General features: G+C 55.4%; 1 protein-coding gene across 3 annotated transcripts; it reads right to left on the reverse strand.

Moving 5' to 3' along the window:
* Positions 1-819: 819 nt before the first annotated feature.
* Positions 820-24,807, reverse strand: KCNC4 (potassium voltage-gated channel subfamily C member 4). Of its 3 annotated transcripts, none has more exons than XM_069770725.1 (5): positions 24,360-24,805; positions 21,675-22,421; positions 15,851-16,787; positions 14,355-14,540; positions 820-1,920 (listed from the first exon to the last, which is right to left on the reverse strand). In XM_069770725.1, exons 1-5 carry the CDS (start codon positions 24,525-24,527, stop codon positions 1,859-1,861), a joined length of 2,100 nt encoding a protein of 699 aa, XP_069626826.1. In that variant the 5' UTR covers positions 24,528-24,805; the 3' UTR covers positions 820-1,858. The 3 variants fall into 3 exon arrangements, with proteins under 3 accessions (XP_069626826.1, XP_069626825.1, XP_069626827.1); XM_069770724.1 differs by lacking the exon at positions 820-1,920 and adding an exon at positions 8,259-8,739 and having other exon boundaries at positions 24,360-24,807; XM_069770726.1 differs by lacking the exons at positions 820-1,920; positions 24,360-24,805 and adding exons at positions 8,259-8,739; positions 23,401-24,171.
* Between the last annotated feature and the right edge of the window lie 148 nt (positions 24,808-24,955).

Here is a 24,955-nt window from a genome sequence, read left to right on the forward strand (position 1 = left end):
TTGCTCTTTGGCCCCCAGCCACTGATTGCTTACATTTGTCACTGCTTTCTTTTCAGTTTTGTGGCAGCTTTTTGGTTCCCTCTCCTCCCCCCTCCCTGGTTTTAAGCATTCTGGCCTTTTCCTGCACTGCCAGTCTCGAATAAAAGACCTCAAGCCCTTGGGGCAAGTTGTCAACAGGTGGAGTCCCAAAATCTCCATCCTGGAGGGGTCAGCTGAGACCCCTCCAACTCACTGCAGCAGTGATCAGTCGTGCCAGGCCTCTCTGGCTCTTCGGGGGCTCACGTTGTGTCTCGGGGTGGGGAGTGCAGGGTGTTTAAACCTCCTTCGGAGCCGGTCAAAAGGCAACACCGGGAACACCCCAGCCTCAAAAGGGTGTGAAATATTCAGCCCTAAATCCACGAATCAGTGTAGTGCTGTCTGCTCAGCTTTGCGGCCAGGCGGCCCAGACAGCTTGGGGAGGACCAGGCTGTTCACCTCAATGTAGTGTTCACTCTGAAACATAAGGATGGCACTGGTGTGGCCATAATGCTGATTATTTCATCTTTGATAGTCAGAGCGGGCAGAGCCAACGCATTTGTCAGCTCTGCAGTGCCTTTCCTTCCACAAATGAATATCATGTGGATGTTGAAGCCAGTCTGCCGTGGGCTTTCCAGTGGGCTCTCATCCAAGCTGTGCGAGAAAGCAAGGATCTCAACCACAACATTCAGGCAACGCCACTGCTGAAATCACTGTCCCCACTGCCAGGGACACCCGGGGTGGGGACAGGGCTTTGTGGGCACACAGGGAGCTGGTGGCAAGGAAACACGGAGGCAGGAGGGGTACGGGAGCTGACTCAGCTCATGGATGTCTTTATTCGAACTCTAGTACGGTTGGACAGGTAGAGGCATGCGTACAGGACAGACGGAAATGGGAGTAGTATTGCCTTGATCACAGAGATATGTAACAGCATTAGAAAGACACTGACCCTTCCAGGCCAGCCGGGTTCACCCCACCTCATTCACCTATTGCTTCCCATCCCCGTCCCTGCGCCCAAACCGACCCGCTCGTACCCCCCATCCTCTCGGGGTCTGCACCCTGGGGTAAGCACCCATGAGAGGGGGGCGATGGTGCAGCGACCCGCTCGTGGCACCTTGAATGGAGCCTTTGAAACCCCAGGGAAGGGTCCCCAGCGGCCATTTGACGATGGAGGGGGTCAGAGCACGGATGGAGCCGCGGGCAGCGATGTCTCGGGTGAGCAGCTGGCGAGTCTCCGGAGGCGGAGGGGCGAGGTGCATCCGAAAGCGTGGGCGAGGGGAGGGGGGCAGCCCAGGGGTTCGCTGGGGAGCCGGGCAGCGTCTACGTGGCAGGGCTGGCAGCAGGCAGGGGAGCGGGGCCGCCCCTGGCACCCCGACTTCCCTTCCCGGCCCCGCTGCCATGCAGCACCTCTTTGCGGGGGGAGACCTGGCTGCCAACCCCCACCCCCCCAGCTGCGGAGCTGGCAACTGGAGCTTTGGGCTGCTGTGGTGGGCAAGCAAAGCTCCTTGGGGAGAGCATCCCTTGGCCTCAGGGAGGGCATCCCTGGGGGCATGCATGTCCCAGCCTTGGGGAGAGCATCCCTCAGCCTCGGGGAGAGCATCTCCCTTGGGGAATGCATCCCTTGGCCTCAGGGAGAGCTTCCCTGAGCCTTGGGGAACGCATCCCTTGGCCTTGGGGAACGCATCCCTTAGCCTCAGGGACAGCATCCCTCGGGGCACACACGCCTCCGCCTCGGAGAAGGCGTCCCTCGGGGCAAGCATCCCTTGGGGAAGGCATCCCTTAGGGAGAGCATCCCTCAGGGAAGGCATCCCTCACCAGGGTGCTGCCTGCATCCAGCCGGAGCTCAGGAGAAGGTGACCACCTCACCCTGGGGGTAACTGGAAGAGAGGACATCTTGGCAGGTGTCTGCAATTAAAGACACAAGTATTAAACACGCCGTTAGACACTGCTTTCACTGGCTATTTGTGGAGAAATAGGAGAAGGTGAGGGAGACTGAGCTTCCAGAGGACCCAAACTTTGCAGGGTGCAGAAAACAGAGTAACTACAAAGTGAAATGGCCTTCTTTGGAGGGATAAAATGCTGCTATTCCACCAGTAAACCAGGAAAAAATGTTTTTAAAAAGCCTCAGAATGCACCCAGAGATGGAGACATGGAAAATGATTCTCTGAAAGAAACCAGACATGGAGTCAGGGTGATTTTGAGGGTAAAAATGAAGAGCAGAGGAAAGAAGTCATCCCAGCCGCAGCCCTCTCCTCCCAGAAAGCTGCTCTTGACCAAAACTTCCCAAGCCAACCCCAAGCCAGATGTCCCAAAGCCAAGCCTAGTGCATTAATATCCCACAGTGTTTCTTCTTGTCTCTCTCTCTCTCTCCCCCCCTCTCATTCGTTATCATTGAATTAATTAACATTGATTGGAGCTCTGAGTCACAACATCGCCTCTACCCATGTGCCAGGACCTGGTTTCCAGGCGAGGGGCCATCAGACAGGGAGACAGCGCCTGATCCACCCGATAAGCCACGGAGCTGGACTTTCCACCCAGGGATTTTGCTACAAAACCCAACACCAGCTCCTGACCATGGGTTTGCCCTGGCTTTCCCCTCTGCAGACCCAACACAGCTCCAAAAACATCTCATTTTCCCCCAAATAAAGGTCTCGTCCTCCCTCGAGCACCACTGTGCACATTGGGTGAGCAATGCCCAGACATGGAGGCTTTTCAAAGTCCCACATCCCAGAAAAACCCTTGAGATTAAAGTCCCTAAATCCCAGGGCTTCCAGGAGAGGTGCCCACCTCCCAGCCTGCCATGACAGACTAGCTGGGGGGACCCAGCATCAGCCCCAGCACCAATTTGGGGACCAGCACTGGCCATGCACAAAGCAGCTGCTGAAAAATATCACTGCTCCTGGTTCAATCGCTCCTGCAAGCAGCTAAAAGCTCTCAGCAGGGCTCGTGGCCTGCTAGAAACATTCCCTGTCAGGTCGATTGATTTACCAGGGACACGACTCGGCTTTTAACTCCCATCTCCTCCTCCCCGTTCAAAGCCATTTTGTGTGCTAGCTCGAGACCTGCTGCCCGCATCCTCCAGGGACCTGCCTTGGAAAGCAGCTTCCCAGCCTCGGAAAAAAATTAGCACGACTAAAAATAAATAACAACAGCCGAGATTTTTTTCGTTCAATCGCTGTCCCCCAGACAAAGCCGCCACAAGAAAACCGCCCTCCTGTCTCAGCTTATCGTTGCTGGCTCGATTCCGCACCGCCAGCGGGTCCCGGTCCCTCTCGCCCTCGCAGCCCCTCCATGGCGCACGGCTCCTTCCTCCACCTTTTTTTGGGTGCAGATCTGCTGCCCAACGACAGTGGGCTGATGCCCCACCATCCCCTCCTTGGGCAAGGCAGGAGGCTTGGCACAGCGCGGCTGTCACCCAGCCCCCAAAATCCCCAGGGTTTGCTGTGGTGCTGCTTGGGCCATCCTGCCCCCCAGATTTCCAGGGGTGGTGAGTTCACACAGTCCCACTTTCCCCCTACAAGCATCTCCCCAAACACCCTTAAGCGCTGCCTCCACGGGCTGCCAGCTCCCAGCTGCTCCAGCACAATGTTTGGGTAGGTCCTACGCTAACTCCACTTCAGTCTGCAAGTGCACATGCTTTTTTTTTTCCCCCCTTCCCCCCCCCCCCCCATTGAAAGATCTATTTGCAGATGAGAGGCTCAGGAGGTGCTGAAAGAGAAATCACCAAAAGCCAAAACACTCTGGCAGGGATGGCTCCTCACAGCCCCCCCTCAAAAGCTTCCCCAGGCCACCCCAGGACATTTTGCTGGTCCCTTTTCTTTTCACCGCCACAACAGGAGGGGTTTGAAGAGCCAGCAGTGCCCCATGGGGCAGAGCAACCCACTGTGCTCCCCAGATGTTGGAGTTAAACACCTCCCAGGCAACATCTGCATCTTTCGCAATGCCCATCTCCATGGACCACAAAGACAGGGGGATTTCCCTACGATAGAGCAAAAGCCAGCGGCCACCTGCATCTCCCGTGCTGCGAGGACCAGAGATGCTACCCTGGGGGGGCTGCACATCTGCAAAGCCGCCTCTCACCTTGGGCATCCTCCGCACAATCCGGAGAGCTGGTCCTGAGCCTTGCGCCAGGGCAGTGCTGCCATCGAGCTGATTCCCCTCTCGCTCTCCAAAAGTCAAAGGATTATTTTTTTTTCACAGCCATCACCCTGCCCCAGGCTGTCCCACATGAAAGAAAGAGTGTGACCCGCTCCCCAGCAGTTTGCAAAATACTTTCTGAGCCTCCATTTACCTTTTCATGGGGGAAAAACGTAAGGATCAATTGCCCAGGCGGAGGTAATGAAGTAACAGACTGGGAGCTGGGAGGCACCTATTTATAAGCTCAACTGCATCTTATTTTGCATCTGCCTCTGCTCTCCCCATTCCTCGTCAGCACGGGCAAGGGATGGGGTTGCTATTTATTTTAATTTTTTTTTATTGTCATCAAATAAGCACTGAGGATTTTTCCTGGCAGTGCCAGGGAAGCCAGAAACAGGCTGCTTCTGGGTAGAGCAATTACTCTCTTGACATCTTAACCTCCTGCCCGGCTGCCTGACAGGCCTTTCTATTTTCTCAGCTCTTTCAGGCATCTCCCGAGAAACAGAGCAGTTGTTGCAACAATAACAATTAATACTTTGCACGGAACCTGGGATGGCAGCGCAGCCTCCATGCGGCACTGGACAGCGAGCCAAGTCTCCCAGGAGGAAGAGAGAAGGAAGAAGCTGCTGCTGGATAATGGAGGGGGCAACTGCCCCCAAATCCCCCCAGATCCAAAGGAAAAAAGCTGCTCGGCTTTTGTCCTTTGCATGGCTGCTTTCTGCACCGGGTGCAGGTGGTTATAAGGGGGTTGATCCCCGTGCCAAAGTGCTGCCGGTCTCAGCAGACAGACACACAGATGGATGGATGCAAGGACATCCAACAACATCAGGGCAGCCTGATTCTACGCAGCATCTCTGATGCCATTCCCGCTGTTGAGCATCACGTGCATCTGCAGCTGCGACAGGGCACTAAAGGTCCCCTTGGTACCACACTGCTGGGCATCACGCTATACATAGGTGAGGGGCACGTATATATGGTACATACAGTGCTTTATCTGTATGTTCCTGCTCAATCACAGCATCCTGCTGGGAACAAGACAGCGGCTCAGACCCTACACGCTCACCCCATCCCACGGGAAACTCTCCTTTCCAGGCTAGGATGCCGGCAGCAAGCTCCCTGCCCTGACAGTCACTGCACACCAGTTGATTTTTTTTTTTAAATGCCATTTTAGGACTTGGGCAGAGGCAGCCGGACTCCTATTGATTTATTCAGTTCATCAAAAATAAATCAAACAACCTTGCTTTCTCCCGCTGCTTTTCGCCTTAGCTGGAACGTGCGCTCTGCGCCAGATCCCTAAACATAGATAAGCGGCTGGGAGGATATTCGGGGGAAGTATCGTATATTCTTGCTCTATTCTTATCCTATTCTCTAGGCAGCCAATTTTGGCCACTGTTTGAGATAAAACCCTGGGCTACAGAGATATTTAGTGGTCTGCTCTTCTGATCTACTACAGCTCCTCTTATGATCTTATCCAGGGGATTAACCCCTGCTAACTTGCCCCCAAAACCGACCCAGACCCCACCTAAAAATAACAACATGCTGTTTTTCCCCCTCCTGCATCCCCCAAATCACTTGTTCAGAAGAAGGCGGGGAGGAAGAGGGAGAAGATGCGATGGGTTTTTCAACAGTTTGGTGCCTCCCACTGAAATCCCTCCGTCTCCCATTTGGGGCTCGGTTGTTTTAGAGGAGCTTTTTGCACATTAGTCATCCCTTCTCCTGAGTTGCATAACGCCACTGCTAAAAATTGCATCGTACCGGCTCCATGTCAGCTCTCACACTCAACCCTCGTTGCTCTGATGGGGATGAGATTTTTTTGGGGGGTCCTCCAAAGGTTTTCCACACTGGGAAACCAGCTCTGGTGTTCGGATGAGCTGATCTGGGGGCCTGGTGGGGAGAAAGGAGAGGGTGGGATCTCTTGGGATCTGTGGCTGCATCTGCTCTGGGGTTAATCCTGTGCTTTCAAAAGACTCAAACCCCAAAGTTTGAGTCTCTTGATCTGCTGCTTCTGCAAGAGACAGGGCAGCAGAGCTGTTTTTTCATGCCTGGCTCGTCCCCAAAGTCAGCGCATGACCTTGGTTAAATCATTTATGATTCAGAGACCACTGAAATCATGGAGGGTGACCTTCCCGCTCACACGGGCTGGGGATATTTCAGCTCATTCCGCTTCGAGAGGAGCCTGCTCCAAAGGGGAGGATGCGCCAGAGAAGCGCCGGTACGGTGCCCCTTCACCCAGTTCATGGGATTTTGGGGTGATTCACGAACCTGTCAAGTTACCCTGATTGTTTGGTGTGGGAATACACTTTAATTACAGAAATCCAAGGAATGCAGCTACACATGGCAAAGTCAGGTGCTGCCAGCGAGGACTGAATCACCGCTGCGGCACAAGGGTCGGAAACCACTACGGGAACGGGACATCCTGGGCAGAGAAGGGATGCGGCTCATCCTCAATTCTCCCCAAATCTGGAGAAATTCCAGCTCCAGCACCGGGTCTATGCGGTGCTCAGCTCCTGCCGTCAAGCCTCAGGATCCAGCTCCTGGCACCAAGTTTTTTCCCCTCTTTTCTGCTTTCCTTTGACTCTCACCGCTCCGCTCACATGGCTGGGGCAGGAGAAGAGAGGAGGGAAAGAAGAAAAGTGAAATAAAAGGAAAGAGCTTCTTGCCGGCCCCATGTAAGACTTGGAGGGGGCTTGTTTTGGTGATGTGGTGACTGGCTCCTCCTGGCAGCTCCTTCAACTCAGTGGGGAGGAAAAAAAATAAGCCAGATGAGGCATTTTATGATTCCTCCTTGCGAAGCATCTCTTCCACTGTGGCAGCAAGGAGTTTTACTGCAGGAGGATCCCAGCATTAATCCTTCTCTACACTTAGAGAAACTGAGGCACTGGGAGCCTGGGAAGGAGCAGGAGGGTCCTGGCTGTGGAATCTGCAAAAATCCAGCCCGCCTCCTTCGGGGTGCGGGGACCAGCCTTGCACCAAGGGGATCCTCACTCTGCATCATCCCCTGAGCACAAGCTCCAGTTTGGCCGAGAGGGAGGGGAAGGGCCTGGCCCCCAAAATCTCTCAGGCCTTTTTTTATCTTAAACACACCCAAGGCTAAGCTTTGCTCCCCATCCTCTGGCTGGAAGTCCCCAGGCTCCAGCCCCACAGAGCTGGACTTGCTCAGAGTAAGGAAAGACGCTGAGAGAGCACCGGGATGAAAGTCGAGACCAGGGCTGCACCCACCAAACCAGCCCCTTTCAGCCACCAGAGAGCCAGCCATCTCCAGGGAAGCAAAACTGGGGCAACAGAGCTAGAAATGAGCCAGAAGTCAGGGGACTGAAGGTTTTGTTCTAGTTCTAGCAGAGATCATTCAAAATCATCCCAAAAACTAACACATGTGAGCAAAAACCAGCGGTGCGACAGGGAGTTTGGTGCTCCAACCTCATCCTCCCAAGGACGGGGGAAGACCAGGTTCAAAGCCAGCTCCCATCCCCATGGGGATGCTCTGCCCCACCACTCCACATCCATCTCAAAAGAGGATTCATCCCCATACCCATTCAGGCACCATTTTGTCTCAAATCTCTCATTTCCCCACTATTCAACAGCAGCAGCAGCTCTCCCAACTGCTCCCAGGGCCCCATATTCCTCTCCCCATCACCTCCCAGCTCTTCCTGGGAGCATCCATACAGATATTTTGCCAATCCTTTATCCCAGCCTCCACATGCTCCCCACACCCAGCCGGGGGTCCTACAGTCTCCAACTTCCACAGGACCTTGGGGCTGGTTTCCAAGGCTGCCAAAGCCATCTTCAGCCCCAGGACCATCCCTGAGGTTGGATAGAGAAGCAGACACAAGCTGGGAGGGAATGAGTATGATTTAGGCAGAAAAAAAGCACAAAACAAGAGGGGAACTGCTGCTGGGCTGGGAATAGAGGTTTATTCATCTGTTGCCTCCAGAAACTTGAGGATGGTTTTTTTAAAAAAAAAGACCTAAAATGATATGAACTCAGCCATTTCCAGCACAATGATATATAATTTTATGAGTCAACATGTTCTCTTGCATTTCCACCACCCTTTAGCCCAAGTGCAAACGGCCCACGGGAAGGAGGGCTCGACACCAGAGGGAATCGCATGGGTTGGCCCAATTTATTTAGGATGAATAAGGTTTCAAGGGGAAAAAAAAAAAAACAAACCAAAAAAACCCAAAGAACCAACAGACACCTACTCCAGGGATTGTCCCAAACACATGGGCACGAGACAAGTTCAATGGAGACGTTACACGTCCTGCAAACCGGGCAGGGGGAGCACGGTGGCAGCGCTGGGCTGGAGAAGATCAGAACGCGCTTCTCAGGGATGGAGATGTCCCAGCTCGGTCTCCTCTGGGCACAGGCAGCGCCGTGGAGACCCGACGTCACGGGGCAGGGATGGGACAGAGCGACACGACACGACACAACAAAGCGGGATCCAGGCGGCGTTTTAAAGGATGGAGGGGACGGGAGAGCAGGGACGCCGCAGAGGACAGGGAGAGCTGCAGCGGGATGTGAGGGGAGCCAAGCCCACCGTGGATCCTGCCACACCATCTATGCTGCTTAGGCTTCGGGATTTTCCATAGCCTTCGTGAAGAAAACGGACAGGTTAGAGCCGAGCAGCCTCCTTCCCAAGGCTCGGAAAGCAAAGAGCACCAGGGTGAGCATCGCCCAGCCCCATATCCCAATTCAACCCCCTAAAAAATTCAGGAAGGGTTTTTTGAGGGCAACCAAGCTTCTGCAGATCCTCCAGACCTCCCCTCCCTTCCCCTCGGCTCCCCATGCAGTTGAGCAGCGCTGGCCAAATCCAGGACTCGAAAATCATTGAAGTTGCGAGACCAAATCAGTCCTAGGGGTTGCTGGGTTTTGTTTCCTAAATTGCTCTGAATGAGGAATGAGTCTGGGGATTTCATGGGCTGAAGCAAACGGGGAAAAGCAGCAGAACTCAAGCAAATATGGAATTTGGAAGGAGTTATTCCCCCGGCTCTGGTTTTGAAGCCGGCTGTAGCAGAAAGCTGCTGCTGACACCTTTCTGTACGGAAAGGAGCAGGTAGATGTGCTCATTATTTTCCATAAAAAATTGCATTAAAAAGCAAAATATTTCTATTGCTTTAAGCATGGGAACCCTTCACACTCCCCCAAAGAGCCAGAAATTGCTCCAACTTTTACTGAAAAGCAACAGCCAGAACAAATGCTCTTGCAGGTCAAAAGCCACTTTTCTTTCAGGAAAGAAACTAAGTATTTGCACTGAAAATTGGATTTTTAGGCCCAAACAGCAGCTCTGTTCAAAGATGAGCCCCAAGATCTGCTCTCTGGATTGCTGCACCTTGCAGGGACAGCTCTGCTGCCAAAATATTGAAAATTAAGGATGCTCCCGGCTGTGATGAGCCCAACCGCCCTGCGCCTTGCCGCACTCGCCTGCATCTTCCCTGAGAGCACCCGGGCGAGCAAACCCAGCCTTGCCTTTGCCCTCCCCACAAGCACCAGCGAGGTCTGGAGAAAGCAAATACGTGCGAGTGTGCGTACGCAGGCAGGGAGTGGAGGGAGGCGGCTCCCTGACAGCAGAAAAACAAGGTGATGGATGGCCCCTTCGGCAGCGCCAAGCTTGGAAACCATCCTTGTGTCCCCCCTGGGGAGTTAATGGCGCGTCTTCAGGTTCTGCTTTGCTGTGAAGGCACCGACGGCAGGTGCTGGCCCAGCCAGGCTGTTTTGGGCTTGGATCAGGGATTAAGGCTCACACCGGAGCGATCACGGCATCACCCCCCCACACACCCCCGAGGAGGATGCTGAGACATGAGCATCGTCTGGAGAAGGCTCCAGAGCACCACCTCTTTAAATCTGATTTTTATCCCCTTTTTATGCTTTTTTCCTAATCATTTCCCAACCACAGCAGCTGGCAGGGAGGCACGGGAGTCTTCAACCGCTTCCCAGAACTCATCCCCCTGAGGGGACACGGGGGACAGAGAGGTCATCTGCCTAAACCTGTTGCTGATTTCAGCAAAGCTTTTCCAGTTCCCGCAGTGGAAGCGAGAGCAGAATCAGGCCCCAAAGAGAAGAGCAATTTCCTTATTTACTTTTTGGCATGAATCCACACAGCAAGCGAGGAGGGAAGTGAGCAGAGCCCTGAGCTGGGGATGTTTCCCACCTACAGCAGCTGATGCAAAGACCCCTTTCTCCTCCCCAAAAAAAACCCAAAACTGCATCAGGCTCATCCTTCAGCAAACCTTGCTCTTTTCCCAGGAGCCCTGAGGCTCTTTGAAGAGCTCACGCATTTCCCTGCCACCCTGAGCCATGTGTGTGGGAAGCAATCGTGCCGAGATGCAACCGGTCCCTGAAAGCTTGGGGTTACTGATGGATCCAGCACCCAAACAACATCAATTTGGCGGAGAGGTGTTATGGGGTTGGGGCTTGCTGGAAGCTGCCTCAGCGATGCAAGGAGCCACTGATGCAGTTGAGCACTTTACAGATGCTCTTTGCCCTCTTGCTCAGATCACTGAATAGAAAAGGATAGAAATGGGCATAGGAACAGGGCCAAAAATCACGCTGCCAGGTTTGATTAAGTCTCAAGCATCACAGTTTGGGGCAGCACTTCATAAAGATGCTTGATTGCCCCAGGGCCCCTCTGCAACAGGACTCTGAAGGCAAACCTGCCCCAAGCCCAACACTTCATTTTCTCCATCAATTTATTCCCAAGCCACACTCGTAGGAGCACCTGGGAAGGAGCTCAGGACTCCATCCCTCAAGGCCATTGTGGTTTTCCACCCAGCTCAGAGCCAGGTGCCACCACAGAGTCAAGCTGCAAAGCACCGGAGGGTTGTGCTCTGCTAATTGCCACCGATGCTTTTCGTTAACGGAGCCAGTATCCCAGCAACTCATAGAGGTGCTAACTGAGGTCACCGGGATTGCTTTATAAATGGGTTTGTTGCCAAGAAGCCATATAGAGGCATCTTATAAACAGAGCAGTGGGGCAGTGTGTAACCCCCAGGGGCTCTTCCCTGGGACCTGGCAATGCCACGCTCCCCACATGCAAACACTCGTGGCTCCCGAGCGCACGTGCACACTCGCACATGCTTTGAGCCAGCAGCAGATGGGGACAGGGTAATGCAAGCAGGCAGCATTGCCCAGGAACGCCTGTGCTTGTTTATAACGGCAGCCTGGCACTCATCTGCGTGTTGCATGCACTCACACTCGCGCGCGCGTTCCCATGCAAACGTGGGCTTGTCCTTGCTCTCCCCCCAGCCAAGCATTGCTGGTGGATGCTCAGGTGAGCATCCCCGCGCTTGATCCCATACCGCTCAAGCCACGTGCTGGTCAGGGCCCTGCACTAATAACAAGCAACAGAGTAAAAATCAGCTGCATGATGCTCCGGGTTCTGGCAACCACATCAAAAATTGCCACTTTGCCTTGCCAGCCTGCCGTCAAAGGGAGGTGCTGGAAGAGCTGACCTGCCAGGAGGGTAAATCCTCTTCCCTCCATTTAACCCTGTTGCCTGTGGCTCCTTTTGAAATCCCACTCTGGTTTCAATCACTACCTTTTCCTAGACCATCATAACCGATCTCGCTGGCATGGGGATGCTGGACTCATCCTGCCTCCATATCCCTCCATCCAAGCAGAGGACAGGGGCTCACATACCAAGACAGACCCATGCCAACGTGCCTGGGCCCCAGCAGGACACATTTTGGGGAACTGCTGAGCAGGACCTGAGTGCTGAAGTGAGATACGGGGTCTGAAGCTGTCCCCAGCAGCAAGGGAGCAAGGTGACATCACTGGAAGCAGTAATAGGGACAAAAAACACATGCTACATGGCAATCCACTGCAATCCAGCTCAGTCTTCTCCAGGGTGCAGGTCCAAGGGCTGGTGGGCAGGGGTAGCTCTTCTTTTTGAGCTGCCCCAATGAGACCAACCGCTGGAATTAGGCTCAAACCATGATGGATGCCGAGATCTGCAGCATATTCCTGATCCAGATCCATCTCCTGATTTCCACAGCTTGTACAGACATCAGTACCTGTCCCAGGATCTGACAGATGGCCATCAGCAAGTCGGGCTCAGAACCAAGCTCATCTCAATTTGCAGAGCTGCCAACATCCCAGTACCAGAACAAACAGCCTCAGCAGGAGATAAATCAGGACCAAGGGAAGAGGCGCCTCTGCGGCTCCCAACGGCTTTCGGCTGGAGTGCAGAAACCTGCTTTGCCCCTCTGATCACCACTAATCCCGACCATGCTGGAGCATTTCACCAGGGAAGACATCAGCCCTGACCTCCTCGGCCAGCATCCCACCAGTCCATCCCCAACAGCCCAAGCAGGACACAGATACTGAGGTTCCCTCTTCCCAAAAGGTCTCATACATTATTCAAGTCCCTCTGGACACCAGATCCACCTTTCTCCAGGTGCAAGACCATTTCAGCAAGGTGGGTGTGACCCATGTACACATCTATTTTTAATTGTAAAAAGCACTCTGACACTTGCAGAAAAGACACCAGAACAAATCAAGAAAGATCACCAAAATGCCCTTTCAAGTAGCTGTTGCTGCCACCATGCAAGAAGAAAAACCTCCTGGTCTCCTGCAACCAAGAAATGTGATTTCAGAGCACAGCGAAAGCAGCACTGGATCCTCAGCTCTCAGATCTACTCTGGTTCTCCTGGCTTCAGTGGGACCAAGCTCAAATGCTTCAGTTGAAGAGATGCCTGACTTGAGCATCTTGTAAGGATGAAGATGAGCACTGGCTTTCATCCTTCTCCTTCATGCCTCCCAGTTCAGCATCCCCCCCAGTCTGGAGCAGGACTAGAACCTCTTTGCATTAGCTGGCATTAAGAAAAAAGACCAACTTCACAGAAAAAAGCACTTCCAGGAAAAAAACATGAGGCATTTCAAACAAATATTTGTATAGTACCCTTCTGCCCAAAGATGAGCAAAGCTTTTCATTTTTTTCCTCTAAGAGATGAGGTTGAGCAGGAATGCCAAAGGGAATCCTTGATTTCCCAGGAGGAAGCAACCAATTTGCTTCTAATAATGTAATAAACATGATTGCCCCCAAACACCTCCCTCTGTCCCAAGCCCATGCAGTCTTTACCATCCCAAGCAGTGCTACAGCAGCAAACCCTTGAGGGCCTCCAAATCATCAACACCAGGAGCCAGCAGCTCTTGGTGTGCAGCTCATATACATAGCACATCATCTTTTCTCCTGCCTGGTCCCAGCTCACATGCACCATTCCCAATAACTGCCATTAGATGGTACCAAGGAGGTAGAGGTAGGTCAGCTCTGCAGCTACATCATCCCACACCACCCTGGACACACAAAAATAACTGCAGACCTAAAAACCTGAGCTGTGTCCTGAGAATTATCCCAGCAATTGAGGGTGTAGCTGGATTTTGTGGCTCAAGGTAGGCACTGGATTTACCCTGCCAGGGGCTGGGGTGCTGGGAGACGGGCACAGGGCATGCTTGCTGGTGGAGCAGAGAAGGCTGGAGGATGGTGCAAAGGGACCAGGCTGAAGAGGACTCTTGTTTTGTCATGGGAAGAAAAGAGTTTTGTGTTTTCCTGACTCATCTCCCCCACAGTTTCCCATTGAAAACCTCAACACTTAGCAAAGCTCACTTTCCAAACCCAGAGGAGACAGCCTTTCTGGCAGCCTGGTGCTTTTGGCAAGGCAGCACTTGACACATCGTGGCTCCCCACGCTCAAACCCACCAAAAGACATCAGAGGGGGAGAGGAAAGAAAAAGCCTGTGGGGTTTTTTCCCTGCTGAACACCTTTTGACCACCTTTGGTCACAACCTCACCACGTCTCCGGGAGAGATGTCCCCCTCACACCACCCTGAGATGGGTGATTGAAGCCCAAGAAGAGTTGGAGGGACAGGAGAAGCTGGAGCACGGGGGAGCAAAGGGACAGACCTGTCCCCAGGGAAGGTGCTGCAGCCAGCATGGGGTCACAGACCCCACATGGTGGCAATCAGGGGAGGAGAACTTGGGGGAGGAGAAAACAAAAAGGATAGAGCTAGCACGGAGAGACGTGGTGGATGGAGATGAAGCAGGTAGAGAAGCAGGAAGACAAGTGGATTTGGGGAGCAAAGAACAACAGCCAGGCAGGCAGATGGAGATGAACCACTGTCTCGGATGGATGCAACAAACCTCCACCTCTACTCCTCCATCTCACCCTCCCCAGCCCACAGGCCAGCTCACACCTCCAGCATCAGCCATACCTTTCTGGATGCCTCCATCCGCCGCACAGGAGAAGTCACCCGTGGCCAGCAGGAAGCATGTGGAGGATTTCTTGTTCTTATCGCGGGTGCTGGAGCGCCGCATGGGCCGCTTCTCCTCATCGGTCGGCGACAGCGGCTGCTCCTCATCTGACAGCACCACGTTGGCCTCACCGTTCTGCTTAGAGTCTGCAAGAAGGTGGCAGAGACCCATTAGCAGTCAATAAACCCACAGGATGAGGTGCTTGGGGTGGCCAGAAGGGTTTGCTCAGACCATGCAAGGAAGCAGAAAACCAGATAGCAGATGGCCCAGAGCAACTCCCACAAATTCAGATACTGATCCCAGCCTGGACATGCTAACTTAGAGTGACCAGGGGAGCAGGACCATGCCAGATTTTAATCCCAAGCAGCAAACAGCAGCTCTTACTCCTGCTGAGGGTTGTAATACCCCGCGTGAAGCCAAGCAGGGTTTGCCAGGGAAGAAACACCCCTGGTCTTTGAGATCCACCCACCTGATCAGTGGGATTTAGCTCTCCAAAATTCACACCACTGAGATACGGGCTGCTCAGGTTAGCGGTGAAGTGCTAATTTATGTCATCTGACTGTGTGGTTCATTAGCTGAGAGGATGCTATGCCAGGTGAGGGTCTGGCCTGAGCTCCTGGATTGGTGTTGGGGTAAAGGGATTGGGTTGACCTGCTCTTCCAGAGCAGGACATCTACTCTCACTGGTCCCCACTGCCGGGGCTCCTGGGGCAGACAGGGTGCTTAGGAATGTGGAAAAGGGAGATTTATAAAGGAAAACACCTATATCTGGGGCATTTGGTGCCCACCAATGACTGCCCACGGCTGGGGCCATACCTCTCCTGACCTGAAGGAAAGACTGGCCAAACCCCAAACTTCAGCTCAGTGCATGAGACCAAATAATAAAAGGACAGGGGCTGATTTTGCTCCCGCCTGAGCACAGGATTTGGAGCAGCGTTGACATTGCAGGTCATCTACTAGAAGATGTATGGGAAGGTGGGGTCAAGCCCCAGGGAATATCTATGGATTTATCCATCTTGGTGAAGCTCGCCCTGATTTATGGTGGGAGGAAGCAAAAGAAAATCTACCACAGGGGCATTACCAGGCTAAGATGGGAATCAGGCAAATGGTCTTACCTCTGTCAGCATGAGGAAGAGGTGGGCTAGGTAGGGACACCTTGAATCACACCACAGTGACTTGATCTGTGCCATTAGGAGAGCAGGATATGGCCTTTCCCCCCCTGCCTGGAGGGGGGAATCTTGATCTGTAGCATCCTGGTCCACCAATACAGCACCCAATACCCAGACACCCAAGGGCCCCAGCCCTTTCTGCACCAAGTTCTCACCAACCCAAGAGCTGGGGGACGTGTCCTGCAGCAGGGCAGTCCCCAGGGACTCTGGGACACAGGGGACCAAAAATACCACCTCAGGGGCTCCTGGAGGTCTCCCCCTCCCTCTGCCCCACCTTTGGGGTCTCACCTGACCGTTTCCGCTCAGCCGCCCCCTCCTCTACTGCCAACGGGCAAGTGTCGCTCTGGGTGCTGTTACGGGGGGAGTTTTCCTCGGATTTGCAGTAGGTAGGGGAGTCCAGCGGGGCCGGACGGGGTATATGCTTTTTCTTCTTCTTTGGCAGCTTCTGCTTGGCCATGGCCAATGAATAGTACATCCCAAAGTTATTGACAATGACAGGCACGGGCATGGCGATGGTGAGCACCCCGGCCAACGCACAGAGAGCCCCCACCACCATGCCCGACCAGGTCTTGGGGTACATGTCGCCGTAGCCCAGGGTCGTCATCGTGACCACAGCCCACCAGAACCCAATGGGGATGTTCTTAAAGTGAGTGTGGTCGCTCCCGCGGGGGTCGGATGTCTTGGCTCCGATCCGCTCAGCGTAGTAGATCATAGTGGCGAAAATCAAGACCCCCAAGGCGAGGAAGATGATGAGGAGCAGGAATTCATTGGTGCTGGCCCGGAGTGTGTGGCCCAGCACCCGGAGACCCACAAAGTGCCGTGTCAGCTTGAAGATCCGGAGGATCCGGACGAAACGGACCACCCGTAGGAAGCCCAGTACATCCCGGGCAGCTTTGGAGGACAGGCCACTGAGACCTACCTCCAGGTAGAAGGGCAAGATGGCCACAAAGTCAATGATGTTGAGCAGGTTTTTAATGAAGAGAAGCTTATCTGGACAGCAGATGATGCGAACCAGGAACTCAAGGGTGAACCACAGGACGCAAACACCTTCAATGTAGGTGAGGATGGGCTCCGTCTCCACTTTATGCGTCAGCAGGATCGTTGTGGTGTTGCCAACCACGAGGGTCTCCGTCACGTTGACGTCGATGTTGAAGGCCTCGTGCGTCTCCAGGCAGAAGGTTGTGATGGAGACCAGGATGAAGAAAAGCGAGGCAAAAGCAACTACCTGCAAAAGTAGAAATTACACAGGCCATTAGCTGATCTGGGTCAACCCCTCCCGATTAGTTCATTTGGGTCAACTTCTCCTCTTTGGAGGAGAGCAGCAATTTTATAAACCACCGTGACAATAACTTTGGTGAGCCTGAGACTCACTTCTGGTGTCACCTGCCTTCGATACATCTTTTCTAATACCTGCTAGTGAATAACAATAGCAGGGATGGGAGAAGTCCTCATTCAATAAAAATGAGTGCAACAGGCTCAAAACACCCCAGGAGCTGTGCTGCCACCACCCACTTCCCCAAGACCAAGAATGGAGAACAGGAAGGGTTCCCTGGACCTGTTCCATGAATTGACAGCAGACCTCAGTGTCTGGGGCCATCAGTGCAGGACCTTTCTCCAAGTGCTACGAAATGTACAGGGGAAGGTGTGCTGGGCTCCAGCTGTGGCTGGAGATATGCCAGAGATGACAGTGATGGGGATGAAGGGACACCTGCAACAGCCTGGGTTTGGAGCCTCCACTGGGAACACACATGAAAAGGGAACTTTGAGAGGATTCATTCACAGAGCTTTCCCCTACAGTCGTCCCCAACCCCCCCCGGGCGAGTTGTTCATACCATTCATGACTGAGGTTTGGGGCCTGGACAGATCAGAGATGGGCTTTTGCCCCCTCCCTGCTCCCTAAGGGTCAGTGGTGGATGATGGGCCCACAAATAGTTCCAGGACTGGGAAGGCAGGATGAGGAGAAGAGGAGCAGGCAGAGCTCAGCATCCCACTGCTGCTTGGACTTGGTAACACCCAGATGCTCCCCTCTGCCCGACCGGTGAGACCTTTGTCCCCTCCACGCCACCTCTGCCCCATGGCACGCTGCCGCTTCGCCTCGGATGGGAGCGAGGAGGGGCCAGCAGCATGCAGTGGAAATCACAGGCTGTGTTAAAAAGAAAACACTTTGTCGTCCCCCCCCATCAATCCTGCTCAGCCCTCCTCCCCGACAGGATGAGCTCATGATGAGTCCATTATCCAGAGCATCTGTTTCCAAGAGCCCCCGAAAAAAAAGCCTCTGAGCAGAAAAGCTCTTCTACCTTCCTCCAGCACAAAAGCACAGGGGGTTTGGCTTCCTGGGAGCAGATCTTGCTACAGCACCCTTTGCTGCTAACCCACCCCACCCGCACTGAGCAAGATGCGACCTTTTGCTGTCGAACCCACCCGACCGGCTGCGTTCAGCAGGCAGCCACACTGTGAGCCTGCTCGAGATGACAGCCCGGGTCCTCGGCTGGAGTGAATCAGCAGCAGAGACAGCCTGAGTCACGCTTGAGAAAAGCCCGGCCCCGGACACCAGCAGTAACGTGCCGGCAGCCCTGAGCCTGCCGAGAGCGTCCTTGAGGGGTGTCCCCAAGGGCAAACCCATGTGGGTCCAGCACAGAGAGCATCAGCCCTCCAAAAGTTAGGTGTGAAGTTTAACCCAGGCTCTAATTGATGGAGAAACCTTTGGAAGATGATCCTCCCCCCCCGCCCCATGACAGCCACCTACTCGGGGATGGACTGAGATGCTCCGTACCCCTCAGATCAGACCACTCTGGACCACGCGCCGTGATGTGGATCAGCTGGTGGCAGCTCCGAAGGCAGCCCTCACCGATCAGCCATGCGCAATTTGGGAAGCAAACCCAACAACAAAGTGGGATCTTAAAGCAAGGCCAGTTTGACCAGACAAGCGTGTCTACATAGCAGTGGCGTGGCCAAAATAATCCGCTTTTCAGCTGAGGGCTGAGTAATGTTCCTGAGTTTCCCTGTATGGGGAATCTGAGGAAAACGTGAAGAGTAAAAACTTACTTAGACTCAGAGCCAAGTAGGAATTAAAAAAATTACCAAGGAAGAGAGTGAGACCCTGCAAACACTCAAGCAATGAAGCAACCCTGCTGTATGAGCCGTGTAGGTGAGATCTGATTTAGCTCCAGGAGCAAAAGCAACCTCTAAAAATAGGAGAGTCAGGTTCACAGCCAGTGCCAACCATCGTCCCCCCCCAAGTCAATAGTGCTGCTCCAGTTTTGTGGCAGCTGAAGACCTGACCAGAGGTGTCTTATCTCAGCTTTGGCCTCTGCTCCAAGCTCAAGGGTTTTTTTCCAAAACTGTCTTAAAAATAAAATAAAATCTATGCATATACTCAGTAGCCACCAATACAGCACCGAAAGTCCCACCAAACAAGTCCTCCAGAACCTGCCAATGATCTATGCTATCTCAACGTGCACTCGACAGCTTGAGATGGGTGTTCCCAAAAAAGCCATGACCCTACAGGGGATCACTAGCCTGGAAATCCCAATGGAAGTAAGGTCAGAACCTCACAAGTCAGGCTGCAAAAGCAAAAATAATGAGGAGCTACAAGTAAGCAAAATTTGGAACTAGAGGTAAAATCACAACCAGGGCAGTTTCCCATGGGGAGAAAGAGAGTTTTCCACTCTAGCTGGGACAGCAGCTACAGTAAGGACCAAATTTTCACCAAGACTGGACTAGACGCAGGAGCCGAGATCCCGTGGGCATCGAAGTTACAAGGAAAAGACACTAAAAATTTGGGGCGGAATTTCTCACTGAACACTCATGTAGTCGCCAGCTCAGGAGGTGCCAGGAGAGAGAAGAGCTGGAAGGAGGGAAAGATGGAAATAGCCAGGAGCCAACTGAGTCAGGGCCCGAGGGGCTGCTCCACAGGCAAGGAGGAGCAAGGACCGGAGAAATTCAGCCCTCAAGACTCTTAGTCACTGCTGTCGCATGATCGAGGGAGAGGGTTTACGCACACAACCTGGGACCGCTCTCCTTCCCGCTGCTGCCAAGGTTTGGCAAGACACACTGGACCGGCTGCTCCCGAGCATCCCCAGGCCAAATGCCGTGGCCGGCAGCACCCCTTTTGCTCTGAAAAGGGAGGGGGAGACTCTGAAATGGGGCAGTATTAATGAAATCCCACTTGAGCCATCCCAAAACACCGAGGCAGCACCATGAACGTTGCACGTGCAGAGATGCTCATGGGTCCCGGAGCATCCTAGTGCTGGATGGTGACTCCGAACCAGTAACAACAGTTCCCTGCATTAACCAGGTGCACTGGGCAGGTTGAGCTTACTTGGGTTGGTTGCACTGCTCCGCACCTCAGTTTCCGCTTCTGCCGAAGCAGTTCTCCTAAGCCAGTGCAAAACTACGCTGATATTTTAGAATGGAAAACATGATCCAGAAGAGCCTGTGAGCGTTACCACTGGAAGGTGACCACCCCTGTGGCAGTGCTAAGCTAAGCCTTTATCTTAGGGCAGTAAGAAGGAAGCAGGGAGCTCCCAGTACAGACTGATCCCACTCCAGCCCCAGTCAGGGCTCACATCACAGCCATCTCTGCTCCCTCCAACACACTCCTCCTGCTAAAGCAAATGCCTTTCCGAGAGCAGCTCAGCACATGGGAAAAGCAGAACCAAATAATAAAGTGAAAAATTTGAGTTGAGTTATTGTGCTCAGGTTTATTTTTTTGTTTATTTTTTATTTGGAGCTTTCCACCACTCAGAGGATCTCTCAGAGGCAACAAGCCCTCAAAGATGGACAAAGGATTGGGTACCCCTTTTAAAATGAGTAAAGCTCTTGCTGCCCAAACATCCTCTGCATGTGTGTGTGTGTGTGTGTGTTGCACTTACGTTAGCTGCAAAAATACCGCCTTGACAAACTGACCCCCTGCCCCGCGCGCTGCTGGTGGGTGTGAAATGCCTGCAGGATTTCTTACCATTGATGGTTTTTTTACACCTCTAAATGCATCCAGAATTCATTTAGATCCCAAATGCCTATATGTGTGTGTGTAGCAGATTTATAAACTGGGCGTGATGGGGGACACGTGTGGGGATGGGACTGGATGGGTACAGGTGGGTGTCTGAGGGTCGGTGGGCAGCACTTTGGGGGTGATCTAAGAGTAGCTGGGAGAGGAGACGCATGCGCAGAATAATGCCTGACCCGGGCTGGGAGCCCAAAGATGCGCCTCGTTATGGGGGATATGTCCCGGGCTTGTCAGTGGCTGTGGGTAGGGATCATCTGCGCGTGCAAGGGGAGGTCGTGGGGGGATGTTTGTGCACGTATGAGCTCGTGTGTGTGTGTACACAGTGTACCAGGTCCCCGGGGACGTGCGTGGATAAAGGGGGTTGGGGTGCGTGTGTGTGTTTGTGTGTTAACCGTGGCTGAGAGCCTGCGCTCGCACGTGCTGATGGGGACCGTATGCTGCGCGTGGGCAGCATCGACACGGCGATGGTGGGGACAGGGGTGCGGGGACGAGGGTGCTCGCAGGGCGCAGGGAGGGGTGCTTGCGCAGAGGCATGGGGTGTCCTTCGGGGCTGCTGCTGCTGTAGAAGAGGAGCACAAGCTCCTCGGGGACAACCGTGAGGATCCCGTTTGCTTCAGGACATGATTTGGGTGCCAGCAGGCATCAGTCCTGTCCCCCCACTCCACACCTGGGCCATTAAATGTGGATGTTGGCATGGGCACGCACACAACCCGACGAGAGGAACCCAAGCAGTCCTGCCTGTCCTAGAGCATCCTGAAACTCTGCCAGGACTCAGCCCTGCCAAGGACTCTCCCTGACAGTCCCTCACCTCCATGTGCCCAGGAGGTGCCCAGGTAGCACCCGAGGGTGCGAAGGGGACAAGGAGCGGGCCTGCCCCCAGCTCCCCCAGATGCGATGTGTTGGGAGGGGATGGGGAGATGATGGAAGAGACTTCCCCTAGGATGGGAGATGGCCAACATGCCCCATGGTAGGAGGGAGATGGCTACGGGGGGGCCCACGCAACCCACTAGGAGAGTCCATCTCACCCATGGGCATGAGGAAATGGAGGCACAACCCCAGCACAGCCCCATCCCACCTCCCCACTGGCACGTTTTGAGAGCTTACCCTTGCCGCCTTGGATGAGTAGGGATCCTCAAAGAGCGCCCACATCCTGGGCTGCCAATTCCGACAGCAACCACCCCCTCCGGCAGCCCCCGCCGCCCCCGGCGGCCTGTCATCCATGCCCAGGCGTTGAAGGGCCATCTCCCTACCCCCTTCCTCTTCAGGCTCCTCTCCACCGGCGCCTCCACCGGGCTCAGGACTCTCGAAGATGTCCAGGGCCTCTTCGGCATCGCGATGCTGGCGGTAGGTCATCCAGCAACAGGGCTCCACATCCGTCTCATCGATGCCCCAGTAGGTCAGCTCCTCCTCGAAGAGGGGTCCGCAGATATCCGCGGGGCAGTGCAGCTTGCCGGTACGGTAGTAGTTGAGCACGTAGGAGAAGATCCCGGGGTGACGGTCGAAGAAGAACTCATTGCTTTTACCATCAAAGTCAAAGTTGCTCTGGGCATCGGGGTCGGCAAGCCAGGCCAGGCGGGTGCCCGGCAAAGTCCGGAGGGTGCTTTTGTAGGTCTCATGCCGGGTACCACCTACATTGATGGTGATCTTGTCCGACTCTTCCCCTTTGCCCATCTCTTCCTTCAGGCATGTTTTGGAGGGTGGTTTGTTCCCAGACTTGCGTCCACGGTAGGAGGAGACACACACCGAGCTGATCATAGATTTCGGTGGATGGGAGATGCACGCTACGCGCACCCTTCCTCCGGGCGAGGAGCTGGGGGTCGGCGGAGGCGGGAGAGGGGGGCAGAGATGGGACTGGGGAGGGGAAAAGGGGGGGCTCAGGCTTGGCTCTGGCCTCAGGGGGAGCAGGCTGGAGCCGAGCCGGACACCGCTGGCTGCTGGGGGACGGCAGGGGAGGCTGCAACCTCCACCCCCTCCAAAACCACCCCCTGAAATAAAACCGCCCTAAACCGGGAGCCAGCCCAGCCCTGCCGGGCAGCAACAAGTGCGGGCAGGAGGGGGCCGCGGGCCGGGCTCGGGGAACGGGGGGGACCGGCAGCCCCGGCTCCGCCGCGGGGGGATGCCGGCCCGGCCGGGGAGGGTGCTGCCGCCGCCAAGGCCGGGGGGGTGACACGGACACGACGAGCCCTGAGCCCCGCCGGGCTGCGTGTGTGTGTGTCCCCCCTCCCCGATACCTGCAGCGCCAGGCGCGGGGGGGGCCCCGCCGCCCGCTCCGGCGGCTCCGCGCTCCCTCCGCCCTCCCGGGGCCGGGGTCGGGGAGGGGGGCGGCGGCGGGGGGGGCACCTCCCCGCTTCCCGGTAGGGGAGGGCGGGGGGGGGGAGATGGGATGGATGTGCCCCCCCGCCCCAAGCCGGGCCCTGTCCTCCCCGGGTGGGGGGGGGGGGGGCTGCGGCGCCGGGGGGGGCCCCGCTCACGCGTGGCCGGGCCTGGTGGCGGGGGGGGAGCCCTGTTGCGCCCCGGCCGTTGCCTCCCGGCTCGGCTCGGGGGAGGCGGCGAGGGCTGCTCCGGGGCTCGGCGGGGGAAGAGCCGCCGCCCGGGGCTTTTATAGGGCTGGGAGCGAGCGGCGGGGTTACGGGAGCCGGCACCGCCCCGCCGGGGACCCCCCCCGCCCCAGCCCCCCAGCCCCCCGCCGCTGCCCTCCCTCCCAACCACACTCCTCCATCCCCGCATCCCTCCCTCCATCCTCCCATCCCTCCATCCCCTCCACCCCCAACCCAGCTCCCCCCCTACCCAGCCCCCCAGGCTCCCCCCGCACCCCCAGGTACCGGCTCACCTCCCCGCGGGGCCCGACGTGCAGGCGAGGCTCTCGGGGACTCGGTGTCAGCGAGGAGTGAACCCCGGACACCCCAGCTCCGCTTCGCGCCGGAGGGGAAATGCAGCCCAGAGCTGGCTGCGGATCTGGAGCCAGCTCTTGGCAGAGGCTCGAGCAGATCCCATCCCTCCCTGGCTCGCAATCCCTCGCTCACCGAGAGGTCAGGAGAGACCGACCTCGGGTGCGGGGTCCGTGGCCGGTGGGGAGCTGGGTGGTTGCAGGCAGACCTGGCCCTCTTTCCATCCCCCGAGCCTCCCCGAGCATCTCTCTGTCCCGGTTTGGCTCTCGGGTGAAGGATGCCCCTTCCCCAGCGCTGCACCCGCAGACGCCGAGCCTGGGACTCAGGGTACCAACCACCCCAGCCCCAGGGTCCCTTCCCCTAAACCCTCCTCCTTGGTGGGCTCTTACACCCCTGGGGTGCTGGTGATGCTCAGCCCCATCTCCTGGGGCTGGGGAGGCGGTGAAGAGCTCTGGTGACCCAGGGGACAAGCCCGTCACCAAGGCAAAGACCTGAGGGACCTGGCCCCGCCAGCGCTGTTTACTCCTGCGTTGGCACTGCTGGTGCTGGGGCAGAGGGGGATGCAGGCGGGTGCTTTGGGGTCATAGGTGGGATCCAAGCCCAGCATAGGCCTGTTATTAGGGTGGGGGGCTGAGCCAGGGGGTCAGCACTTGATTAAGGGGGTCCTTGGTGCAGGGCAAGGGGACAGAGAGTGGGGGATGCTGCCCCGCGCCAGCACCCCTCTCTGCACCTCCCTGGGCTCTATGGAGCTTCCCCCCCCAGGGCCCCTCCTCACCCCCTGCCCAGGTTTGTCCCCTCGGTGACATGCTCACCCCCTTAACTGGGGGGCGTTGGAGGTGGCTGGGGCAAACGCTCCACCCAAAAAGCCCCAAGGCACGAGAGCCGCGCTTAAAAATCTTACCACCAAGAAAGCCCTGCTCCAACTGTAACTGCAACTCGACAGCTTCCAGGGCCGGATCCTGAGCGGGTGGAGGCTGGCGTAGCTCCACACCCAAACCACCCGGGGCTGCACCAGCGGGAGAGCGTGGAGCCCAAGGGAAAACCGTGCTGGAAAAATCGAGCCTTGCATCACCGGCCAGGCATCGCAGCTCAGCTCCTCATCATCGGTAATGCGAGTTTGGCCAGGAGGAAGGAATGCTGCGACCTGATGCTAATATTTTATCCGGAGACTTTCATCCCGGGGAGATCTTCGTGCACCCAAGCGCGACCGTTCCTGGGGTGGGAGGAGGTGGCCAGGCAGACAAATGGGTTGTATCTGGGGAAGGAAGAGATCTTTTAGCCAGCAACACCCGCCCAAAGCTGTCTGCTCTCTAAATATGCCTTCAGATTTTTAATGTCCATGAAAAAAAAGAAAAAAGAGAGAGAGAAAGAGAGAAAATAGAAAGAGCTTGATGAATAAGGGCCTTTTTGGAGCAAGAGGGAGTCACTTCTGCAGGGACCTCCTGCAAGACTGAAGGCATCTCAGATAACATCAAGGAACGAAGAGCAGCACCTGGA

The sequence above is a fragment of the Haliaeetus albicilla genome, chromosome 26 (assembly GCF_947461875.1).
Source record: "Haliaeetus albicilla chromosome 26, bHalAlb1.1, whole genome shotgun sequence".
In the NCBI taxonomy this organism is placed as follows: domain Eukaryota; kingdom Metazoa; phylum Chordata; class Aves; order Accipitriformes; family Accipitridae; genus Haliaeetus; species Haliaeetus albicilla.